Genomic DNA, 22,635 nt, shown 5'->3' on the forward strand with positions numbered 1-22,635 from the left:
ATTTTTCCTTTGAGTGTTGACCCCATGGCAGTAGTTCTTAACCGAGGGTGACTTTTCCCCTCAGGGGCCATTTTGCAATGTCTGGATTCATTTTTATTGTTACAGTTTGGTGGGGTTACTGCTGGCCCCCAGTGTGAAGAGAGAATGAACACTGCGAACCGTTCCACAAAGTGCGGGGTAGCTGCCACCCTCCATGTGCTGTGCCTCCCAAAGATTGAGCTCTGACAAAATGTCACTTGTACTGAGGATGAGAAGCCTTGCTGTATAATGATGACTCAAAGAGAACAAGTTTGACTTTATTATCATAAATATATTTTAATGTACATAACAATACTATGTGCAGAAAGAGAGATTCTCCCTTGGTATAAAACTAAAAAAAAATCTTCACATTGGCACTTATTTCATGAACTAAATTAATTGTAAAAAGAGGAGGGGAAGAAAATAAAGGTTTAGATGCACAGAAAAACTTTCAAGTTTCATTAAATATTAGTAATATGTTCTCATGTACAGTACCACAAACGTATATTTAAATATATAAAAAATGACTATTTTATTGCAATAATTAAACCATATTAAAACTGCTTTCTTGATTATTTGACTATTATCCACAAATACCACTCATCGAAGAATGGCTAGCTTTTTAACAGAAAATTGAAATATTATACAATAAGGCCTTTCCCAAAATCTTGTATTGAATTGTCCACAAATGTCTAATTCTATATTGGCTTCTGGTGTAAGTTATTTATGAACATCTTTATATTGACTGCTCATTCTATTGGTTCCTTAATTGTTCTAAAGTTGATTAAAAAGAAAACTCTTGAAAAAATAAACTGCATTAGGAGATAATTAAACAAAATTGAAAAGTAAATTTACACCAAGACTAGAATTTCTCCCATTTTTTGAGGGAAAGTTGTTCCTTCTCATCCAGTCATTGCCTCTTCTTTTCACTCCTACCCAGTGAAAAGGCCAAGAAACTCTATTTTCTCATCCTCAAATAGCATTTTTACAAGTTTAAAATAAAACCTGGTACTAGGGAATATTTTCAGTTCTCCTGCTATGTGATCCAAGGATTTAGTTATCATTCCAAAGTAAAAATCAGTGTAGTTGTTTAAAAAGACTAAAATCTGCTATGTTAGGTATAAACAGAAATTACAGCTCTTTCCAAGTCTCAAAGACAGGTTAAATATGCATCTGAGGGCAAAGGGGAAAGGACTCACAGTAGAACCACCTCTTAAGTCCTAGTTTCATGCCTAGTGCCCCTCCATCATTTGTGATCGCATTGGCCAAAACTAATTACCTTGATTTGTCTAGTATATGGACCTACAGATTTTAATGAGAATCATATAATGAGGAAGGTGAAAACTGTGGGATCAGATAAGGGCAGTGTGCTCTCTCAGGGGAAAAACAGAGAATGCTTAGCTGTTTGGTACTTAATGTTTAAACTGCTGGATTACTATAAAATGAGAAATGTATCAGAGGGACAAAGGTGAGCAAGGTGGTCATCAGAGACACTTGGCAGCAACCTTGGATTTTTGTATCTTTTATGTTCATGGCCACACATTTCAGATTATGGAAGAAAGCCTACTTTTTCCTCTTGCTTAAGGGGAAAGTTGTCAGCATGCTTAGTTGCATCTGGAACTCGATGACAGAATATATGGCAGCACAGGCTAGACACAATTCGCTAGACCACACAGGACATTTACATTGTGGAGGTAGATGATTGTTGCATTAGATGTTAGTTTGAGATTTAATCCAGTCCCGATAACGAGTCACTTTTGTATAAATTCCAGGCTTGTTTTCTTTTCCACAGTCTATTCCCCAGCTTACTATTCCGATAAGATACCAGATGTTTGTATCACATGCTGTAACCAGAGGTCCCCCAGAATCGCCCTAAAGAAGAAGACAAAATATTGTTAATGTAATAGATAAAGGAGTGTAAGAATGACAGTTATTCAGCATCTGAATATCTAATACATTAATATGTTGAAGTATGCAAACTTAATTCTCTTTTTACTTACTATCAGTATTAGTATGATAATTGTACTTATCATCTCTGCTTATCTCTATTAATCTCTTTGTATTACTCTACATTAGCATATATCTCACATAAATTATAGCTTGAAATGGACCAGGACATGGCAGCATAGCATAGTAACACATTTGGCCTAAGTTTCTTAGTACCTTGAAAGGGTGTTATATTTTTAATTCAAGTTTAGGTGTACAACATATTCAACATTTATATATTTAGATATTATTATATTATGATATTAATTGTCTGTATTCCCTATGCTGTATGTTACATCACTGTGATTTACTTTATAACTGGAAGTTTGTGCCTTTTATTCTCCTTCATGTTTTTTGCTCATCACCTCACCACCCACCTTCCCCTTTGGCAACCAAAATGTCACTAACATATTTCACAATCCAATTGTTGTTTTATTCAAATTGATTTCTTGCTTATTTGTACTAATATTTTAGTTTTATCCTTGTATAGATTTTTAGTTTTGCTTCATCTAAGGAGAGAGTGCAAACTTTACCTAAGTTTAGGCATTCAATTCTTACATAAATGATAACCTCAAGCTTCAACTAAATGAAACCTCTCCTAACTCTATTACATAGCAGTAATCTCTTGCTTTGAGTTGAAATCTCTCCTTGTTCCACTCACCCCAGTCAATAGGAAGGTGTCCTGAACACTGCATCACTCTGCAGCAGTAGGTTTGAGAGGATGAAGATATGCAAAGGTATGCAAAGGGCACTCTGAGCCAGTATACACCATTTATCGCACACATCATTTTGCTTCCAAACTAAGGTAGAATCCTTAGCCCTAGTGAGCTGGTTTGAAGGTTGTGAATCTTGAGGACTTCCCTAATACTCCAACCATAGGTTTGGAGAACTGATTTGTAATTTCATCCTTTCAACCTATGCATACTAAAAAAGTATTATGTGGAAGTACCTTACAGACTTTTTTCTTAATAAGAGAAATAATTTTGTTTGAAGTAGACAAGGTGTCTCAGCCTTGTGCCCGTAGTTCTCCTCCCTTACATGCTGCTTAGTATGCCTCAGTGCACTGTGGATGGAGTGTGAAAACCCTGGCCTGCCAAAACCTATTCTCCTCAACTCATTTCCTGTAGGCCCACAGTCTAATCTAGGTTCTCATTATGCTAGTGGTGAAGGAAGCAAGAGAGCATGGACTAATGGAGGGAGGGCATCTGCCCTCTTACAAACTCAAATACAACTCTCTATTCAACAGATTCATTGTTATGGATTTGAGACTATTCTAATTATAGACATATTTGTGTTCCTCCTTGAAAGTCATGTTATTCAGTTTTATTTTAGACCACTCATGCTGTTTTCACTTCTTAAGAAGTAAAGCCAATAGGAGGAGACTTTGTATTCCAGAATATGTAGCCAAATCCTTGTCTCTTGCTCATTGCTTTTAGTTAGTTATATGCTATATTATTAGACTATAAATTCTTTGTGGACTTGTGTTGCTCTGAATGTTTATGCTTCTTCCCTGAGTTATTGCCATAGCCCCTGTAATTCACAAAAATTTGCATGAATAAGTGAGTGAATGTTTATTACCATCACATGACAGACAGCCAATGGTGGATCAATGGTGGCATCTTTGCATGTGAGAAAATTGCTCATGTTTGTGAAACTCTCAAATTCATTCTTAGTCTTTGAAGAACTACGAAAATTTTAGACCTAGTTTCAAATGCTATAGGTAAAATATTTACTAATTTTGATATTTCTGTTTCTCTTTAAATAGCCAGATTTTAAATGTAGTATTCTCTTTAAGTGCTTTAAATATTTAGACAATTTTTTTCTCAGTCATGTAGTTCTATCTGGATGTAGACTGTGTAAGGTCAATGGTTCAAGCACTCATGGGACGACATTCCATTGGTGATGGAGATATCTGTCCATCCCTTCCCACAGTGGTTTACAGCTAGGAGGGATTAGGTGTCTAACTATCAGTTATAACTATGGCTTGAAGCAATGATTATGTGATTTAGTTTCTCTTATCTGCTGCCATACCTTTTCTCTAATAAAAGCCCTAATGAGCAGCTAGTGATCATTTTTTACTTATGGATCTAGGCAATAATAGGAGTATTTTTTATGGTTCTCCTATACCTTCTTTTTATACTCTGCTCTCTCCTCCAAGGCTTAATTGTATGGCGTCCCATTAAATGACCTTTATCTATGGTCAGCAAAGTCATCTCTATTCAACAGATTCACTCTTGTGGATTTGAATCTATTCTTACCTCACAGGCATCGAGTTTTCCTGACAAGAATCCAGCACATATCATTCCTGATGACACAGCACCACCATATACATTAATTTGATTACATATATCATTACTTATGATCTTTATTTCAACTTGCCTCAGAGTATTGGGAAAGGGACCTAAAGAAGAAAAATAAATAAATAGGTGAAGAATTTCCAAATTCTTGGTTATGAGAGTTAAACTGTGTCTTGCAAAGCACAGACCAATGATAAAACATAGTCTGGAAGTTGTGGGACTCAGGCTTGATGACAGCTCCCAGAGTCAAGTTGTGTTTCTCGGATGCCTTCTTACTTTCTACATGTTAGGTATCATTCTTGACATGTTTACTTCCACTATCTTATTTAATCCTTGTAACAACTACTAAAGATAGACATAAATATTCTCTTTTTCAATGAATAAACCAAAGCTCAGATAGTTATGTGCCTTGCTATGATCATATAGCTAAATGAAGACAACTTTAGATTTAAACCCAGGGTATTTATCACCACGTGAGCTCATCTGTGACAGTTTGCCTAATTTACCTGGCAATCTGCTTTCATTGCAAATTGAGAATTTTTTAGGAAAAGCAATGTAGAATGAGTCTTCACTCTCAGGAAGTAACTTCAATACTAAACAAATGGAATACTATTGCTTCATTTAAAGACCGTAAATTTACTTTGGTAATAGCTCGAATTGCTACCCCAAAAATAATACCAAGGTAAATAACAAATACCAACATAAAAACTATATTTCATTTCATTAGTGGCCCACACATTTATGACTTGTTATAGTATGAAAAGTATTATTTAATTGTGCGTACTATAGTTTTAGCCAGTATATTCTCCTCATTTCCTTTTAGTAGCTTCTATTTTAAAGACTGTATTAATTCTTCATATAAAGATGATACTCTGTTATAGCAGGCTCAAAGACAATTGAGAGGATGAAAGAGGACAGGGCTATTAATTTGAGGAGCAGTTCAGGGTAATTTTGTGCTAAGGACTTTGGATTTGAAGAGAGAAGATGTGTTTGTATACTTCAAATTTACATGCTGTTTGGCCTTGGGCGAGTTACTTAATCTTACTAAACACCATTTTACTCACTGTAAAGAAGGAGAAAATTTAACTATCTCGCACGTGTGTTATGAGGGCTAAAAATAATTAATACAATCAGTTATAATAATGCCTTGCTCCATATTTAGATTTAAATCAGTGGAAGCTGTTGGAGCAATAAGGTTATGTATTTGAAACCCTAATGATCTGAAAGCTGCACATTAATGTTAATGAAGGATGGTGAGAGCAAGAGCTTTCAGAAAAGAAAATCTAGGTTACTAGGAATTGTGTCATTAATCATAAATAAATCTAATTCTCTATTTTTGAAACTAGTACATTCACTTACCTAGGATAGACTATCTTGCTGATAAACTAAGTCTTACTCCTCTGTAGTCATTAAAGATTCTCTGGGGTCTAGTGAATTTTTCCTTTTGATCATCATTTTTAAGCATGGGGGAGTCATTAAATGACCATTTTCTCTTTACTTCATCTCTGAGTTTGCTTGAAATGCTCCCAGTGAATCTTCTTACCATCTGTTCTCTACATGGCTTTTTCTAAAAGTATTGCTTACTGATGATGCTATTACAGTTTCCCCAGTTTTCACCATTTATCCCCACTCTGCCCTGCACCCCCATGCAGTAGGGAATGCTACGAAGCAGTAGCATTCCTTACTGCTTAGTTCATGTTCATGGGTTGTACATATAAGTTCTTTGAGTTCTCTGCTTCCTATACCATTTTTCCTCTCTCCCCATCTATTTTATGCCTACTAATTATGCTTCTTCTTCTCTGTACTACACAGCTTTTTAAATAATACAAACTATTTATTTGTGTATGTGTGTCAGCAATGTTCAATATTATCTCTTTTTCTGTCTCTCATCAGCATTTGAAATTTATAAGTATTCACAGGCTTTAATCAACTGTGTCCCAACTAGTTTTAATTCCCATGTGCCTATTTTTATTTTAGCTCATTGTTATAAGGTACTTAGTTTTAAACTGTAAGTGCTTTTACTTCTTTAAACTCAACCTTTAAATAATAAACTTAAGCATTTAACAATATATCAAGCTATTTTACATTAATACACTATTCAAGGAAGAAACTATCCAGAGTAGAAAGTTTGTGTCATGAAAACTGGTAATGAGATTTTCGATGAGGTACAATGGGATAAGTATTGGAAGGTAGAAAAAGAAAATCTGGGTAGTCTTTTTTTGTTTGTTTGTTTAAAACTGCAGAAAAAAACACATAAGCAAATATCTAATACTAAACCTTAGTCTGATGTCTAACACTTTTATAATGTTATTCCTGAAAAGTATGCAACTTGTTGGAACAGAGAAATCAATGCACAGTAATCTGTACATTCTTGGGCATTGAATAATTCATGAGGAAGTCACGAGTCACTCCTAAACTACTACTCCTGGAAGAGGTGGTCTTAAATTTAATTAGATTTTAGAGGAAGTACAATAGTTCTGCCCTATTGGTAGATACTATATGTTTCTACTCTAATCAGTAAGTGGTTTGTCTAATCCCAAAGGATTTACATCCTCTTCATATTTATCTCCGTTGTCTATAGAACAAGGCAGACCTCCCAGAAATGAGGAAAAGAACTCTCAGATTATAACAACAGTGTATTAACCAGAACCCCATGTCAAAATTTTGAAGTGTGTATTGAGGGAAAGCAGACTCCTACAAAATTCAACTGATGAACACTCAGTAGATTGAAGATATATTTTGAGCAAAAAAATAAATAAGACTATAACTTCATCATAAGAGCCTGGAAATGAGAATCAGAAAATCAAGGGCAGATTAAATCATATGTAAGAAGTGCAGCCAAGAGAGACTCGTATTAGTATCTAAGTGTCTATCTGCTGTTTATTGTGTATTTATTATTAAGTATAGTGAAATATCTACTTGTTAGCTTTATAAACCCTGAAATTCAAAAAATGTTTCATAAATGCATGGATCACATGACCCCCATGTAATATTTAGCATTAGAAATGTCATTCAAAGTGTTTGCCTAAGACTATTGCTGTTTATTTATATGATACATTACAGAAGCTTATTGTTACTACTGTTCAAAAATAAAGTACTTGAAAACTCATGAAAAACTTATATGTAGAATCTCTACATATGAAAGACAGCAACAAAAGAAAAATCCTATGAAAAATTTTGTTTGAAAAGAAAGTTATAACTACTTTTTTGAGAAGCTCATAAAGAAGACAATAGGCATAGATACTGTGAAATAGTAATAGCCAAAGCTTCCACGATTCACCACATCTGGGCTTTTGTTTGTTGTTTTCACCATATGTTTCATGGGACCTATTGACTTCATCTTCTATTTTCTATATTTTGATTTGGTAACATTTTATATCTCTATTCAGATGGAGGTTTTTATCTTTTTGCTTGGGTGTTTTTACTGAGATACTCACCATTTGCTTTAAATGCTCCCCATCCAGTGACAAATACTTTACTCTCAGGCAAGACTTCAAAAGTAGCATCTGGGAGGCAGACCGCGTGCACATCTTCGGAAAATAGGACAGGGGTGGAGAGCTTCACCACAGCAATGTCATCGTCATGCTTGTGGGCAGCATAGTTTTCATGAATGATAATTGACTGCACCTTTCTTCTCATTAATGGAGGGCTTAGAGTTGTTCCAAAACTAGCCATCCAGAGTTTGGGGTTGTTGTAACTGATCACAGATTAAAAAGATTATGGTTGGTTCATTTCTGATCTAAAGTGACCCAGGGCTCTGGATGAGCATGGGACACAGGGTGGGAGAAGGGCAAATTGTTTAAGATGATGGTTGACTGGGATCCTCCCACCTCCAGTCTGAGGCTTTTCCCCCAGTTCTGCTTTGTGTTCATTCAGCTGATGGCAAACCCTGCCCCCATTCTAATGTAACTTTAATTACTCTCCCACAGGGGGAGTTTATATGCTTTTTAAAGGAAACAATGTGTGTATGTTATTGCTATTTTTGAAGGAAAATATAAATAAATAAAAATTAGAGATACACACACATACATTCATATCCATGCACAGTTATTTATATATATATACATTTTTTACATATATATGTATGTATTATAGAGAAAAGGAGGGAGAGAGCAAGTGGGGGGAGAGGGAGAGAGAGAGATGGTAAAATCTGAAGCAAAATTGATAAATTCTTCAATTTTTCTCTCATCATTTCTTTTAGGTTAACATGTTATCTAGAATATTTTTCCATTTTATATGAATTTCCCTGGAGGTACTGTATCTCATCATTGTCTCCAAGTGTCCCATGTGTTAAAACTTCAATGAGCATATACCCAATAGAAGTAGAGACCAAAGACATTGATGTGGGATAATCAGATGTAAATTTGTGAACTGGGACACTATTAGCAGAATTTTTTAAAAATCCACAATATAGCTCAGGAAAACTGGTATGTTTACATTTTGACAATGTTGGCTTATTCCTAGTTAAAGTTGAGACTGCTAGGTATATATTCAGTTAGAACTGAAGCTATTCTGTTTAATTTTTTCTACTATTCAGTAATTGTTACCTCTCCTGAGCCTGCAGGAAAATCATTGGTACCACTGGGGGGGGGGGCTAAGATGATTAATGAAAAAAATAGATAAGTACTATAGAAAGTGAAGGTGAAAAAAAGAAGTGAAATCTGTTGGTATAGACCAAGGACTTACGTGTCAAAGCAATGAGCGGCCGTCAGGAGCCACTCCTCACTGATCAGAGATGCCCCACAGAAATGCATGCCATCCATTTGCAGGCTGGCTTGCCATGGCCAGTCGGCTTTCTTGGCAACATAACCAGCAGCGATTTTTTCCATGGACGGGGACTCCCTCCCAAAACCACAACCTGTCACAAGACAATGGATGGTTATTTCCAGTTATAAATGCGTGTGAGCATGTTGGCACATAATAAAGATGGAAACATTCATAGGTTTGCCTTACCTTAAAAATTAATCAAAATTATATGATAGAATAATAATTACATTGAAAAAAGGATTAACTTACAAAATGACATATATAATACCCTCCCTGATGTAGTTAAAGCAATCACTCAATTTTTAAAACTTATATGTTTTTAGATCATGTTCTTATATGTAGCATTTACCCCAGTGACATTTGTCAGCTTTGATTTTAAATGTATACTGATTATTGCAGAAAAATGCTAGTTTTACTATATTAAAGTACATGTCTAAAATTACAACCACCACATTACTATAGTATAAATGTGAGAGTTTACATATTAAAGTTAGTGAGGAGCATTTATTTCTGAGCAAGATTTTCTACTTAAAGTGAGCCAAATAAAAATAAATGAGATAAAATGAAAGAATTTTTTAAAGAAGTCATCGGTGAAATCTGCAGGGAAGAGCAAGTTATTTCCAAGGAGTCCATATGACACTCCTCATACAATAGAGAGAACAATTAGTACTAATTATTTTCTCTTGAGGAGACTTAAATCATGTATCCATTCAGAGATATTACATACATTTCGAAATGCCAATAGCAAACATGGGAGTAAAGAAACTCTCCAAAGTGTTTTAAATTTCTGTTATTTGATTTATAAACATTTCAGCGGTATTCTCGCACTTACCACTGTTCAGAATGTGCTCTGCTTGTGCTTCATTTACAGCTGGAAAACAACACAAGATGATCACTCTGCAGTGAAAAATTGTAACTTAAAGCACTATACTTACATGACATGGATATTTCTGGTCTACTTTAAAGGCAATATAATAAAATCCTACAAAAAGAAGAGGCTTAGCTATATACTAAACTCTTCACTGACTACTGCATGCGGACTCCAGGAAAACACTGGTTCATGATTATAAAAACATTGGCCGAAAGGACAGCATATAATTAACTAATGCCATGCCAATTTATTTATTTATTTTTTAAAGATTTTATTTATTTATCTTTAGAGGGGAAGGGAAGGAGAGAGGGAGAGAGATATCAATGTATGGTTGCCTCTCATGCGTCCCCTGCTGGGAACTGGCCTGCAACCCAGGCATGTGACCTGACTGGGAATCAAACCATGGTTGTTTGGTTCACAGGCCCACACTCAATCCACTGAGCTACACCAGCCAGGGCTCCAATTTATTCAAATATAAATGAAACAGAAGAGGATCTAAGATTATTTTTACAAGCACTGCCATAAGTTGGTCACCATTGTCCACTACCCTCATGTGCATATCAGTCTCACTGTAAAGCATTCAAGAATCTCAGATACCTGGCATCTAGGGTTGGTCCACAGATGATCCCTGTGGAATCAAAATCCACCAATGTGCTAACAAATACTCAAAATAAGTTGGTTATGTTTTCATGAAGTAAAATAGAAAAAAAACATGATTAGTCGCTGTTCCCCACAAGAAAGACGGACTCTTTCTTATGCCAGATAATGTTATGAGCAACCTAAAGTAAAAGCTACTATAGCATTTCAGTAAACCTGTGAATTAATGAGCCTTTAATGTAGGGCATACACTGCAGAGGAACATCACACTCATCTGCAGGTAACGATGAGTAGGGAGTTTATTATGATAAGTCCCTTAGAATTAGGTTTTACCAATAATAACACTCCTTAATGGCCTCTGTGGCCTTTAGAGTAAACCCAAACTTCCTACCTGGATCTGCATGCCAAGTCCCTATTTATGTCTTTGTTCGTGTGTTAAACTACTCTTGCTTTTAGCCAACCCGTTTGCCAACTTGACCTTCCTGGTTTTTTTTTTATTATTGTGTCTGGGATGAGTGGCTGCCTTGGGCTACAGATGGGCAGAGGACATGGGCATGGCCACAATGAGGTGACACAAGGGAGCCTTGTCACGACACAGTAGTAGAGTGTAGGTTTCTATCAAACCCATGCTTAGTTAATTCCAACAGTTACACTAATATCTCTCTTTTACAAAAGTAGAAAATACTAGTATGTTTGTGTTATTATATAATTATTCTTTCATAGTTATTTTCATATTAACCACAGGAATATGTTCTGGTGTTGCTTGTGCGTGGTTTTGTTTATTACCATGTAAATGAGACTTAAAAATGAAAAGTGGTTTCATTTTGTGGTGAAATAAAGAATCTTTTTTCATAGCTGAGAAGATAGTTAAAATAATTGACTATAAAAATGAAAGAAAAATGTTTTTTCTTGCCTGTAAGATAAGGTAATGTATTTATCTTCAAGAAGCTTTCATTTAATTTTAACTTCTGATACAAAATGTTAGCAGCTTGTCTTTTTACAGTGTCTGCATTGTTAGAAACAAATTGAAATTTAAGCAATACATCTGTTTTCAAACCATCATTACTTGACCTGAAAAACAAAAACACCAGAATAAATGAACAAGGCAGTAGGTATATTACTATTTTATACCTTATTATTTAAACATTAGTTATATAATTAAACATATAACATAAACACTTTATATACTTTATTATCATGGATTTACTCCCTTTCCTGTATCATGTAGATGTTAATATATAAATTATTTTCTGCTTGTAAAACTTGATGATGTCCAGGAAGGAAAGAACTGAGAGTTGTAACTGAGAGTTCTAGATTTTTCTGGAAAAATACATCAAAAGCACCTACCTGTAAAATTAATCAACTCTGTCTACAAAGATTTTTCTCAATTTTTAAAAAAAATTATAATATCTTTTTATGTTTAAAATTTAAGTAAAATTTAAAAATTTGGTAAATTTATTTAACGATTATGAGAATCTTTAACTGAAATGCAAGACTTTAAAAGGACAACCAGTAGAATATATTTCATATCTATCCAGTTAAGAAAGACTCTTCCTATAGGTATTTTGTACAGGAGGGGTAACAGTTAAATGTATTAATAATAATTTATTTTTGCTCTTGACATATCTAAGATTTTTAGATCCTGACCACAAAGCAAATAATTGAGGAATAACTAAATAATACAAAATTGCCTTTTTATTATACGAATTGATTAGTTATGATTACCTGAAGTTGATAGCATTAGACTTGATGTAATGATGATTTAAACTGGAACTTTGGAATATGTTATCTATCTGAGAAAAAAAACAATATAGAACTTTGCTAAATATGAATTTCACACATTTCAATACATCACAAAAGAATCTGAATAAAACTTGCAGTGATTTAAAAAGCATTTAATTGTAAGTTTGTTTATACTTAACTAGTTAGTTCCCTAGAAATCTCATTTAGGCATAATCCTCTTATCATAAAAGTCATCTCTGAAATTAGATGGTGATAGTTGAACAACTTGTAACATGGTAAAGATGGCTGATATAGAGTTAAATTAATTGAGATATTTCAATAGCCAGTATAAAATATAGAGTTTGAGGTACAAGACTGTTCCTTTGAAAGCTTGGTATATGTGGACTTAAAACTCACTATCATTAAAGCTCAGTCATTCTCACGGAGGTAATTAAGAAATCAATTTTTTTAAGCTTTACTAAAGCTTTTTGCAGTTTTACAAACCTTTTCATCAGCACTGACCCATCAATCTGGCTTTTCAGGGAAAATAGATGGATCATGTGCCAAAACTAAAGTGAGCCCAAGTCTCAATAATTATTTTCTCAAATCACAAGTGAAGAACTGCCAAATTGTGAAACTAGGTGTGTGATGAACAAATGCTTTTCATTCATCTGATTTGGTTGTGAAATTTCCTCTGATAAGGTGCCATATATCATATTAGATAGGTTGGTGAACATAAGTTTACTGAGAAATTAATAGTTATTCAAAAATCAATGACCATGTATTTTTCTTCTATGAAGAAAAATTTGTTTTTTAATGAAATAATTTTATATATGCACATGTACATTTATATGACAAAACTAATATATATTCATTGTAAAAAAGTTATAAGAAGCTAGCAATACAGGAACATTTAATGAAAAGTATTAAAATAATTTCAAATCACTGTAGAGAACCTGCTATTTATATTTTGGTATATGTACTTCCAGATTTTACATATTTTATTACAAATTCTCTGCCTATCTACTTCCATTCTCTTTTCAATTATACGTTTTTTATTGTTTTCCTTTAAATCACAGCTTTGTGAACCATGTTATTGCCCATGGCAATTAAGCATATAAACAGTCTAGACTATTGAACTCTACAAGATGTCTCTAAATTTCATTTGAGTTACTGATTTTGGTCATTTCTACCAGGAAAATGTTTGCTAAAACTGAAACTCACAGTCTGACTCAGGGATCAGCAAGTTATAGCCTATAGGACAAATATAGCCAGTTACTTGCTTTTGTGTGTTTATCACCTAAGAGTAGTCTTCACATTATTGTCATAGTTGAGAAAAAACAAAAAAGATTAATTTTTCTGACATCTAAAGATTTTACAAAATTCAACTTTCAGTGTCCTCAATAAAGTTTTATTGAACCACAGCCACAGTCATTTGTGTCTGTGTCGTCTGTGGCTGCAGAGACACTACAGTGACAGATTGGAACTGCAGAGAAGCTGAACAGCCTACAAAGCTGAAAATATTTACTATCTGGTATTTTACAGAAAAAAAATGCCAATTCCTGGTCTAAATTACCATATTTCTAAATACGATACTTCTCTTCTTAACATTGTCACCATTTATACTCTAGAGAACTAGTTCTATCCTAGTGAATTGCTCATTTATTTCCTTGTCATCTCTTTGATGAGTACTTTTATTATCCTACCATGGGGCAGATGCAGTGACAGGCACTAGAATTGTAAGAATACAAAGACTTCGCCTCTCACAAATCCAGAGGGGCCTAGACATATGAAATAATAATGACGTCACAAGGTGGTAAGTCTTCTAGTAGAAGTATGTGAAAAGCTCCGTGAGGGCTTCTGAGAAACAGATGCTAATGTTCATTTGGACATTACTTTTCATACTTTTTATTTCCAACATAAATGATTCTCAGACTAATTCAGAGGTCAGTGTGATTATCCTTATTTTGTAATGGAAACCTTCAGAGGTCAAGTAGCTTTCCCAAAGTTGAGATGCTGACAAAGGGTAAAACTGGGACAGGAATCTAGATGTACCGACTTCAAAGCTTAGACTGTCTTTAATTCAATATATTTCTTCCTGTAACAAAATAGTCTATGCCCTGCCAATTCCACTTGGAAGCATCTCTCAACTTATTTCATCACCTGCTTTTGGTTGGGAAATGGATAAAGAAATATTTCTGAACCTGGCAAGAATAATCTTTTGTCTTTGGTCAACATGCAATAGAAGCAGTGTATACAACTGAAGTTTTCAGATGAAGAAGTCTGTGTGTTTCTGTGCTCCGGTTTTGGGAAATGTATTAGGGTCACACACACACAGTAGGTGTGCAATAACTGATACATGGTAATATTGTCTGTGCCTCAGTGATTGAGTCATTCCATGAATGATTAAGTCAAATGCTTTTTTTGCATTTAAGCTATTTATTGTCCTAATAAGCTTATGTTGTTCAGTCTTTGGTGCAATTATCCTTTTACCAGTGTACCTGAGATAATGTTGGCTAGAGTTACCAGGATCACCAAATAAAAATACAGTTCAACTTTAACTTAAAATAAATAATAAATTACTTTTTATTAAAGCATATTTTAAATATTGAGTGACATATATTTTTGAGAAGATGTGAAATTAAAATATAACTGGGCGTTCTGTATTTTATCCAGAAAACCCAGCATAAGTATAATTTGGTGTGTTCTCAACTTGCCTCTTACTTTATTTTAACCTATTTTTTACCAACAGTATTGTCAGAGTAGGATTGATACCAGAAAAACTTAGACTTACCTCTTCACTGATTTTTTGATTCAGGTCAGTCCTAATTTTTGAGCGTTCTACTGAAAAATCAGGATTATATTTAATACTTGGGATCTGGAAAGAGGTTTGGTAATAGTGCATCTTCTGATCTGGAAGGGAAAAATGCATGGTTTCTCTTTAGTAAAAGAAATGGAGGGGATGGTAGCAAAAATGTCCTATAATTGTAAACTCCTGAAAATTAAACATTCAATAGCTGCAGCCAATACCTCCCACTTCCTTTTTGAAGACCACACATTCTCAGTCCTGTAGTTTTCAGCTGTGTCCTGACATAAGTGGACATCAAATTTAGAATTGCTAGTAAAATAGATATTTTATTCTCAGTGCATTGAGTAATATTAAACCATACAATAACAGGATGTAAATCTATGGCATTGGTCAAGAGATAATCTTATGTGAACCAAGTCAAATTTTAAATGCTAGAAGCAATTTTTTATACATAATTATAATTTCTGAACTATAGATAAATTTATGCAAATAAATGTTACATTATGCAGTTTGTATGTACTTATGAAAATTCTTGTTGCAGTGAAAATTGTATTCTAAAATATTAGAAAATATTAAAATTTGAAATAATTGAATATTTAAACTTTTAAATGTAAAAAATACAATGAGGTAGATTCTTACCAAATGCCAAAAAATACACTGGGAGACTGATGATTATTGCTAGAACCACCACAGCAGCTGCAATAATAAGGACAATCATCCATGGTTTCAAGGAATTTTTTCTTCTCCCTCGTATTGGTGGCCTTTTGAGAGAAAGTTGTATTTTATTAATTTAAATACTTTCACATAGTTTATGGCATAGAATTTTTTTAAAAAATCATGGTTAGCTCATACTGCATTTGGTAATGTTTGAATATATTTTCTATAAAAATCAGAAAAATACCATCAATAAAAATTCATTAATGTTTGATTTTATATCTTGATTTTTTAAAAGTCAGAATTATACTATAGTGACTACTGTTTCATATATATCTCAGTCCATTAACTAAATGCACTGAAATAGTTTTTCTTTGTAAGTAAACAAATACCAGACATTTGGTTCATGTGCTTCAAATCATCATGAGCCTAATGGAGTGAGAACATATGGGCCACTCCTCTCATTCTAGCCTGAACAGACAGAAGCTCAAAGTTGGATATTGGAGAATCTGGAATGAGGATTTGGCCTCTTAGGTCTTTATTCACACATCTGTACTTAAATTCATAATCCCCATTTATAAAACAAGTAATCTATAATATACACAAAGAGCATCTACAACAGAACACATAGAAGAAAACAAGAGAACAATGAGGGAGAAATAATAAACAAAACAAAAAAAGATCATGTATATAATGAACAAACAAAAATAGCTCAGGACATTGGTTGGAGCCAGGAACTCCGTGGCCTGAGAACCACTGGTGGTGTATGATTATATCTATTTCACAGGGTTACAAGATTCACACCTGTGATTTTTATAGATAATGTTTCATAGAATAAGGCCATATTTAGCTGCACAAATAATGAGCAATTTAAATAAAAATAATAATGCAATAATCATACCAGTGGCATACAAATATGGCAAAAAATATGAAAGCGGCATCCAGATGCTTGACATTTGGCACACCTTTGTGGAAGCAGGAAAATGTGACATAGCCCTTCTCCCCCAGTTTCAGAGCCTACAACCTAAAGACCAAGTGTGAACAATTATGGAAGCGAGGAAGGCTAGAAGCAGACCAACAGAGGTTGTCCAGAAAGAGAACTGGATAGGAATATGGTTCTGATAGTTAAAGGAACTGCCTCTTTTTATGATGCAAGTACACAAAGAAAAAAAGAAGGAAATACCTCCCCTGATTGGCTGCTGGTAGTGTTAAAGTGGAAAATATAGGCCCCCTGCTAAATAATTGAAGATATGACTGAGGTGTGCCTTTTGGCATCAACAATCTGGAAAGAGAAACAATGCCCCTGTATCCTTGTATCTGGGCAAAGAAGCTAGAAGCAGTTTCCCCACCCCAGAACCTGTGACATGAGCTCTAATAAATACCTCATGTTGTATTAATTCTGAGTGCTGCTGTGTTTCTGGAAGGATATAAAATTACTCTGGCAAGCTACTCTTTGGTCAGTGTCAAGACAAGAGTACTTGAAACAATCTGCAAATATCTGAAGTATCTTTAGAAAAGGTGGGATCCCACTGGGCACAGGCAAAAGCTGGTGAACATATTCATCACCTTTATTAATCCTTTTATTGATAGAAGATCATGTTCATTGTAGTGCAGGAAAATGCAGCCTAACAGAAACTTGACATTCAAGCAAAAGAAAAATATAAGGGGCCTCACCTTTGAGGTGTTCCTACCGAAACAACGATGAGCATGATAAGAGCTACCCACTCAGCCAGTCAGTCTAGAAAATCCATCACAAAGAGTCAAAGTGTCTTGAAAAGTGTCTTCCTTTTAATCCCTCCCATATCTTTGTTTATATTCTGAGTGGCTCATTACTCAGATTGTCTCATGGGGTGGTACTTCTTTTACCTCAACAGAATGGAATAAACTCTTCTTGCTCTTTTCAATGTCAGCCATTTCCTTTCAATAAACAATCTTTTACCAAGGTACATCTTCAGGTCCTTGTCCCTTAGCTCTCCTGACACCTGTTATTTTTCCTCATGCTTTTTTCAAGTGCTTTATATTACCAACTGTTGTCATGCAATGATTCAAGGATGAGGACTAAGAGGATTTCCTTCTGCCATAGACATGGCCACAGGATTTGAATAGCTCATGGTCTCTGAAAGAGGTTGTTCTGCATAGTGGTTAGGAGTGTGGTTTCTACAGCCAGCTGACCTGAGTTCCTGCTCAGCTGCCCCAGCATGGGACATTGGCAGTCATTCAACCTCTTTGTACCTCCGCCTCCTGATCTATAAAATAGGACCGATAATACACACCTTGTGGGTAATATGCATTCTTGCAAAGACAGTTGAATTTATATATGTAAGAGCACTTATAATAGTAACTAAAACATGGTGAGGACTTATGTTTTGTTTATTTTATTGTTTTATTACCAAAAGCAGCAGAAAAAGGAACAGCAACTAAGGAGTGTGTGATGGAGTGGAAGGAGCTGATGGAAACTGTGTGCTGGGTGGTAGATGTGCTGCTCTTGAAAGAAAGGGTGGGAACTGGTGCCAAAAACCTTGAAATTCAAGGGGCAACACTGAGTTCAAACTATGCACAGGCTGGGAAGCAGTGAGGGAGCCTAGCAGAGTCATGATACCTCCAAGGAGCATTCCAAGCTTAGGGAAAGGGGGGCCACCATCGATTTCAAGAGTAATGACAGGGTTCAGAAGTAGGCATCATATAGTGAGCATATTCTGGAGCATCTGCTGGGAAAGAGTTATGGGACAACAATAATTGACACTGAGAAGTTTAAAACCAGATAAGATGGGTGAATCATGTACTAGGGGTTTTAATTCACTGCCTAGGGAAGATAGAAGAACTCTGGAAGCAATATGTTGTTATGAAAATTTCAGGAGGTGGTGATGTTGTTTTTCATAGTAACAGTGGCTTAGCAATGATGATGATCACTTTAATTGTGCCACCACATATGAGGAGACTTTCATAAAATCCGTGTTGTGAGTAGGAAAACTAAAAATTATGCAAAAGATTAGAAAAACATTTGTGCTTTCTTTTACATTTCATCTTCTGACAAGTTGTGTGTTTTTTGCCTAAAATCCCACATTATACAGATAAGAAAAATGTTTCTTAAATGACATCATAATTAAAATACAATGAAAATAACTGACATTTTAGTTGTTGAAGAGTTCAAAGGAAATAATCCAGTTCAGAGAGTGCTATTCTTCAAGTGTCTGTTCATTCATGCAAATTTGCACAGTGAAGTTCCATAAGAAGCTGTTCCTTGAAGGACATTTTAAAAGTCCTGAGGTACTTAAAACTCTTGAGGATCAAAAAGAATGTGGATGGCATTGACCTGGGCTATGAGAGATAAGGTGAGTGTCCAGAGCAGTACTTCCCATCCACTTTGGCCAGTATTGCTCCAATTTGGTTGGTACATTTTCCTGATTTTCTTCCCTTACTAATGTTTTCCACTAACCATCACTTATCCTTAATTATCTTTCTTCCTCCAACTGCTATTTAACAACAAATTTTGACCTCTACAAGAAAGTAGGACTTGTTTTGAATGTTAATACATGCAAAAACTTACGAGCTACAAATCTCTTCTACTGAACAAGTCCTAATGCCACTTTGTCTGACAGTTGGGAAATAGTTTTTTATTTAAAAAATAAAATTTGGAGTGTAGAAAGAAAGTGAAATTAGGCCTTTCTTAAGCAAGAAAGAAATATCAAAAGAACTATTTGATTCTGCTGGAGATGTCACCCGAGGGCCAAGACGGGGGTGGGTTATGATAAGTAGGTGGCCCTCATAGCTTCAATGAACAGTAACTGTCAGGAGGTTTTACTTTTGATTAAAACACACGTTTGAGCTTCCAGAGACTTTTGGTGTTTCCTTACTGCCTTTCTTCCTTCCTTCCTATTCTCTCTGTTCTTCCTTTTTTCCTTTAACAGCTATATTGATGTATAATTAACATACATCTATTTCACTCATTTAAAGTATGTAATTCAATGGTCAGTATATTACAAAGTTGTATGACCATCAACAAAATAAATTTTCCAACATCTTATCACTCCTGAAGGCCATGACAAGGTGTTATTCATTCTAAGGGTTATAGGAATCCAATTTTAAGTATGAGAAGGACATGATATATTTTATATTTTAAAAAGGAAAGCCTTACTTTGCTATGTTTAACTTGCTTTTGGTCTCTTAATGTATAGTACTTACCGTCACATGTGTTCTGCTCCTTACATTCACCCCTATTTTGCTTACAATATACCCTCTGCCTAAAATGTCCTCCCTTCCTCCGTATCTCTGATCTCCTTTTCCCCAGCTGCTGGCATTTCCATTTCTCTGGAAGCCTTTCACTGTGCTGCCTAATGCCTTCTTCCTTTGGGGGCAGGCAGTTCCTCTTGCAGCTCTCCCACCCCAGTTAGCAGCTGCCCTCCAGTTGCCTATGGTGCTTTTTGCTGTCTATTTGGTTGTATTCGTCACGTTCTATTTTCTCTTCCGATTAATTGTGCCCATGACTCTGTTCTTCTCTCTGCCTCAGTGGCCCACTCTCATGCTCATGCTTTCTATCTCTACCAACACCTTCAATTTCTTTGTAATGTAAATTTTAATTAGCTAACTCTTCAACTACCACCACTCATCTTTCCAGCTCACTGCCTGACTTCAGCGCCACTGGGATGAATGATCCCGTCATTGTTTTATTGTGTCCGTGATGGGACATCACCCTCTTGTTCTCAGCCCTCTCTTCCCCAGCATAAATCCCAGGGCCCCTCATTACACGCATTTCCCCGCATATGCCCCCAGTCCTATTATCCTCTCTGTCTTAGTCATAGTCATGCAATAAAACTCCAACCCTCATTAAATACAACTTTATAGCTACTTTGTGATCATACAAATGTAGCTGGGAAAAAATGCTCACTTGTGCCTATGCTGATGGGTCTCATTTTAAATGCAGGACCATTAACCTTAAGTTAGCCCTCATACTAATAGAGTTACTCTCTCCTAGTATGAGAATAGACTATTATTTTTCCTACCTTCTCAAATCTCTAATACCTCCTCTTTCATCTTCACCCCCAGACAATGGCCTTGATTCCATTTTACTGAGAAAATAGAAATAATCATAAAAAACATTCACAAGCTCCCACTTACTCATCTGCTACCCTATATTGCCATTTTATGCCTTATTTCTGTGCCCATGTTTCTCTGCCAGTCTTATTTTTCAATAGTAACTTTTAAAACAGTGCTTAGCCAAAATTCTGGTCAATTTATTAAACCGACATCTGTTTTCTGAAAAGACGATGAATTTTAAGTAAGGGGTTGTGGGATATGGAGTGAAAAGATTGGTTCTTGTCTTATCCTTCCACTTTCTTTTAATTGCCAAGACGGTTTCTTCAATATACTATTCACTTGTATAAAATCTGGTATGTATGTGGTCTATCATGTAGTAATAAAGTTCTCTGTGTTGCTGTTGTCTCATGAGCAAGAAAGAGCCTCAAAGTTGCCTATTTATTATTATTGGGTTGCATATTACTGCATAGATTGTACACTATTATGAGTAAGGCTCTTAAGAAAGTATTTGATGACGATGCAGCGCTACACTATTTTGTGAGTTTTTGCATGATAATCCATGTTTTTTAGCAAACTCTCAAAGTCTTGAACAGAAAATAAGCAATATTTCTTTTACATTAGATTTTTCCTAAAGTACTTTGGTCACAGAAGCCTCACCAACTCTCTGAAGAGAGGCTGCATGTGTGGCGGAAAGAGGGTGGGTTCTTTTTAGATGGGATGCCTCTGGACTCATTAGTCATGTAACCTTGCCTCATTTGTTAGAGCTGAATTTATTAATTTGTGAAATGCAGATGATTCACCCAGAGACATAATGAGAACAAAAGGAGATAGTAAGTTCTCATTCAATGTTAGCTATTGTTATCAGACTTAATTGAAGAAGTGACTATGACTGACTGACTCTTCTAAACAAAATTATGTGGTTAGAAAATATAAGCAGTAACTGCTCTGACCAAAGCAGTCCAGTCACTATATAGAAGTTACATTCATCTGGGAGAGTCCTGTCTACAGGGTACCCAAAGGATCTCTGCCCAGGAAGTGCTCTTGTCCCCAGTTTTTATCACTCACCCTCACATTTCGGCATCAAAATCCCTGCCAGAGGATAACTATATTACTTCAGATAAATATAGATGGCATTTATAAGTAACTGATGAGCTATCTCAGTTGTCAGGAGTTTTTTTCTGTTTGGTAAATCTGCACAGTGTAATCAGAGCCTCACAAAGGGTGGTTCTTGGGAGTCTAAGGGCCCCTGAAAAGGTAGGGAGTGGTCCTTTACTCAAGGTTGCCCCACCTTATTCCAAACGAGTTTGAAAGCAAAGGGTGAGGTGTAAAGGAATAAGGGTGAAACATAGGTTATCTTAACAACAGTAACAATGATGATGACAGTTTTCATTTACATAGCACGTTATAGCTTTGAAAGAGCTTTAGCATGCTTCATATCACTCAAAATTTCTATAAGATTCACATGATAAATATTATGCCTTACTTAAAATTAAAGCTAAACTGACTTGCCCAAGAAATTGAAAGTATTAATTACTTTAACCCATCTAAGTCCCCTCTTTTCTATTTGTGAACATTTTCCTCTGTAGGACACTGGTTCTAATTAAACCACAGTAGTGATGATAGGGCATGGGAGAAGAATAGAAGCCTGGAAACAGGAAGGTAAATTTCGCCAAGCAGAATTTTACTAAAAATAATTTTACTCTCAGCCAAGATCTGGGAGTCTGGAAGAGCCCCAAGATTCATAAGATTAGTACATGGTAGCACTCAAGACCTTCTAGCACTTTGTGAAGTTACCTTGGGATTCAAAGCCTCACAGTGGAGCTGCCCAGGAGACAATGTGGGAGAGGCATACCTGAGTCACTTAGTGTATGAGTCTCAAG

The 22,635-nt window shown here is 35.3% G+C and overlaps 1 protein-coding gene across 1 annotated transcript in view; it reads right to left on the minus strand.

Annotated features, from left to right (window-relative positions):
- Nucleotides 1–503: 503 nt before the first annotated feature.
- Nucleotides 504–22,635, minus strand: part of LOC119052682 (transmembrane protease serine 11G-like) — a 30,146-nt gene continuing 8,014 nt past the window's right edge. Inside the window, exons 2-10 of the mRNA XM_053655015.1 lie at nucleotides 15,707–15,828; nucleotides 15,053–15,171; nucleotides 12,262–12,329; nucleotides 11,450–11,607; nucleotides 9,901–9,939; nucleotides 8,988–9,159; nucleotides 7,739–7,998; nucleotides 4,263–4,405; nucleotides 504–1,890 (exon numbers count right to left, since the gene is read on the minus strand). Of these exons, the coding sequence (XP_053510990.1) occupies nucleotides 1,729–1,890; nucleotides 4,263–4,405; nucleotides 7,739–7,998; nucleotides 8,988–9,159; nucleotides 9,901–9,939; nucleotides 11,450–11,607; nucleotides 12,262–12,329; nucleotides 15,053–15,171; nucleotides 15,707–15,828 (1,243 nt within the window). The 3' untranslated portion in view covers nucleotides 504–1,728. The remainder of the gene's footprint in view (nucleotides 1,891–4,262; nucleotides 4,406–7,738; nucleotides 7,999–8,987; nucleotides 9,160–9,900; nucleotides 9,940–11,449; nucleotides 11,608–12,261; nucleotides 12,330–15,052; nucleotides 15,172–15,706; nucleotides 15,829–22,635) is intronic.

The sequence above is a fragment of the Artibeus jamaicensis genome, unplaced genomic scaffold (assembly GCF_021234435.1).
Source record: "Artibeus jamaicensis isolate MK-2021 breed Jamaican fruit bat unplaced genomic scaffold, CSHL_Jam_final contig_908, whole genome shotgun sequence".
NCBI classification, from domain to species: domain Eukaryota; kingdom Metazoa; phylum Chordata; class Mammalia; order Chiroptera; family Phyllostomidae; genus Artibeus; species Artibeus jamaicensis.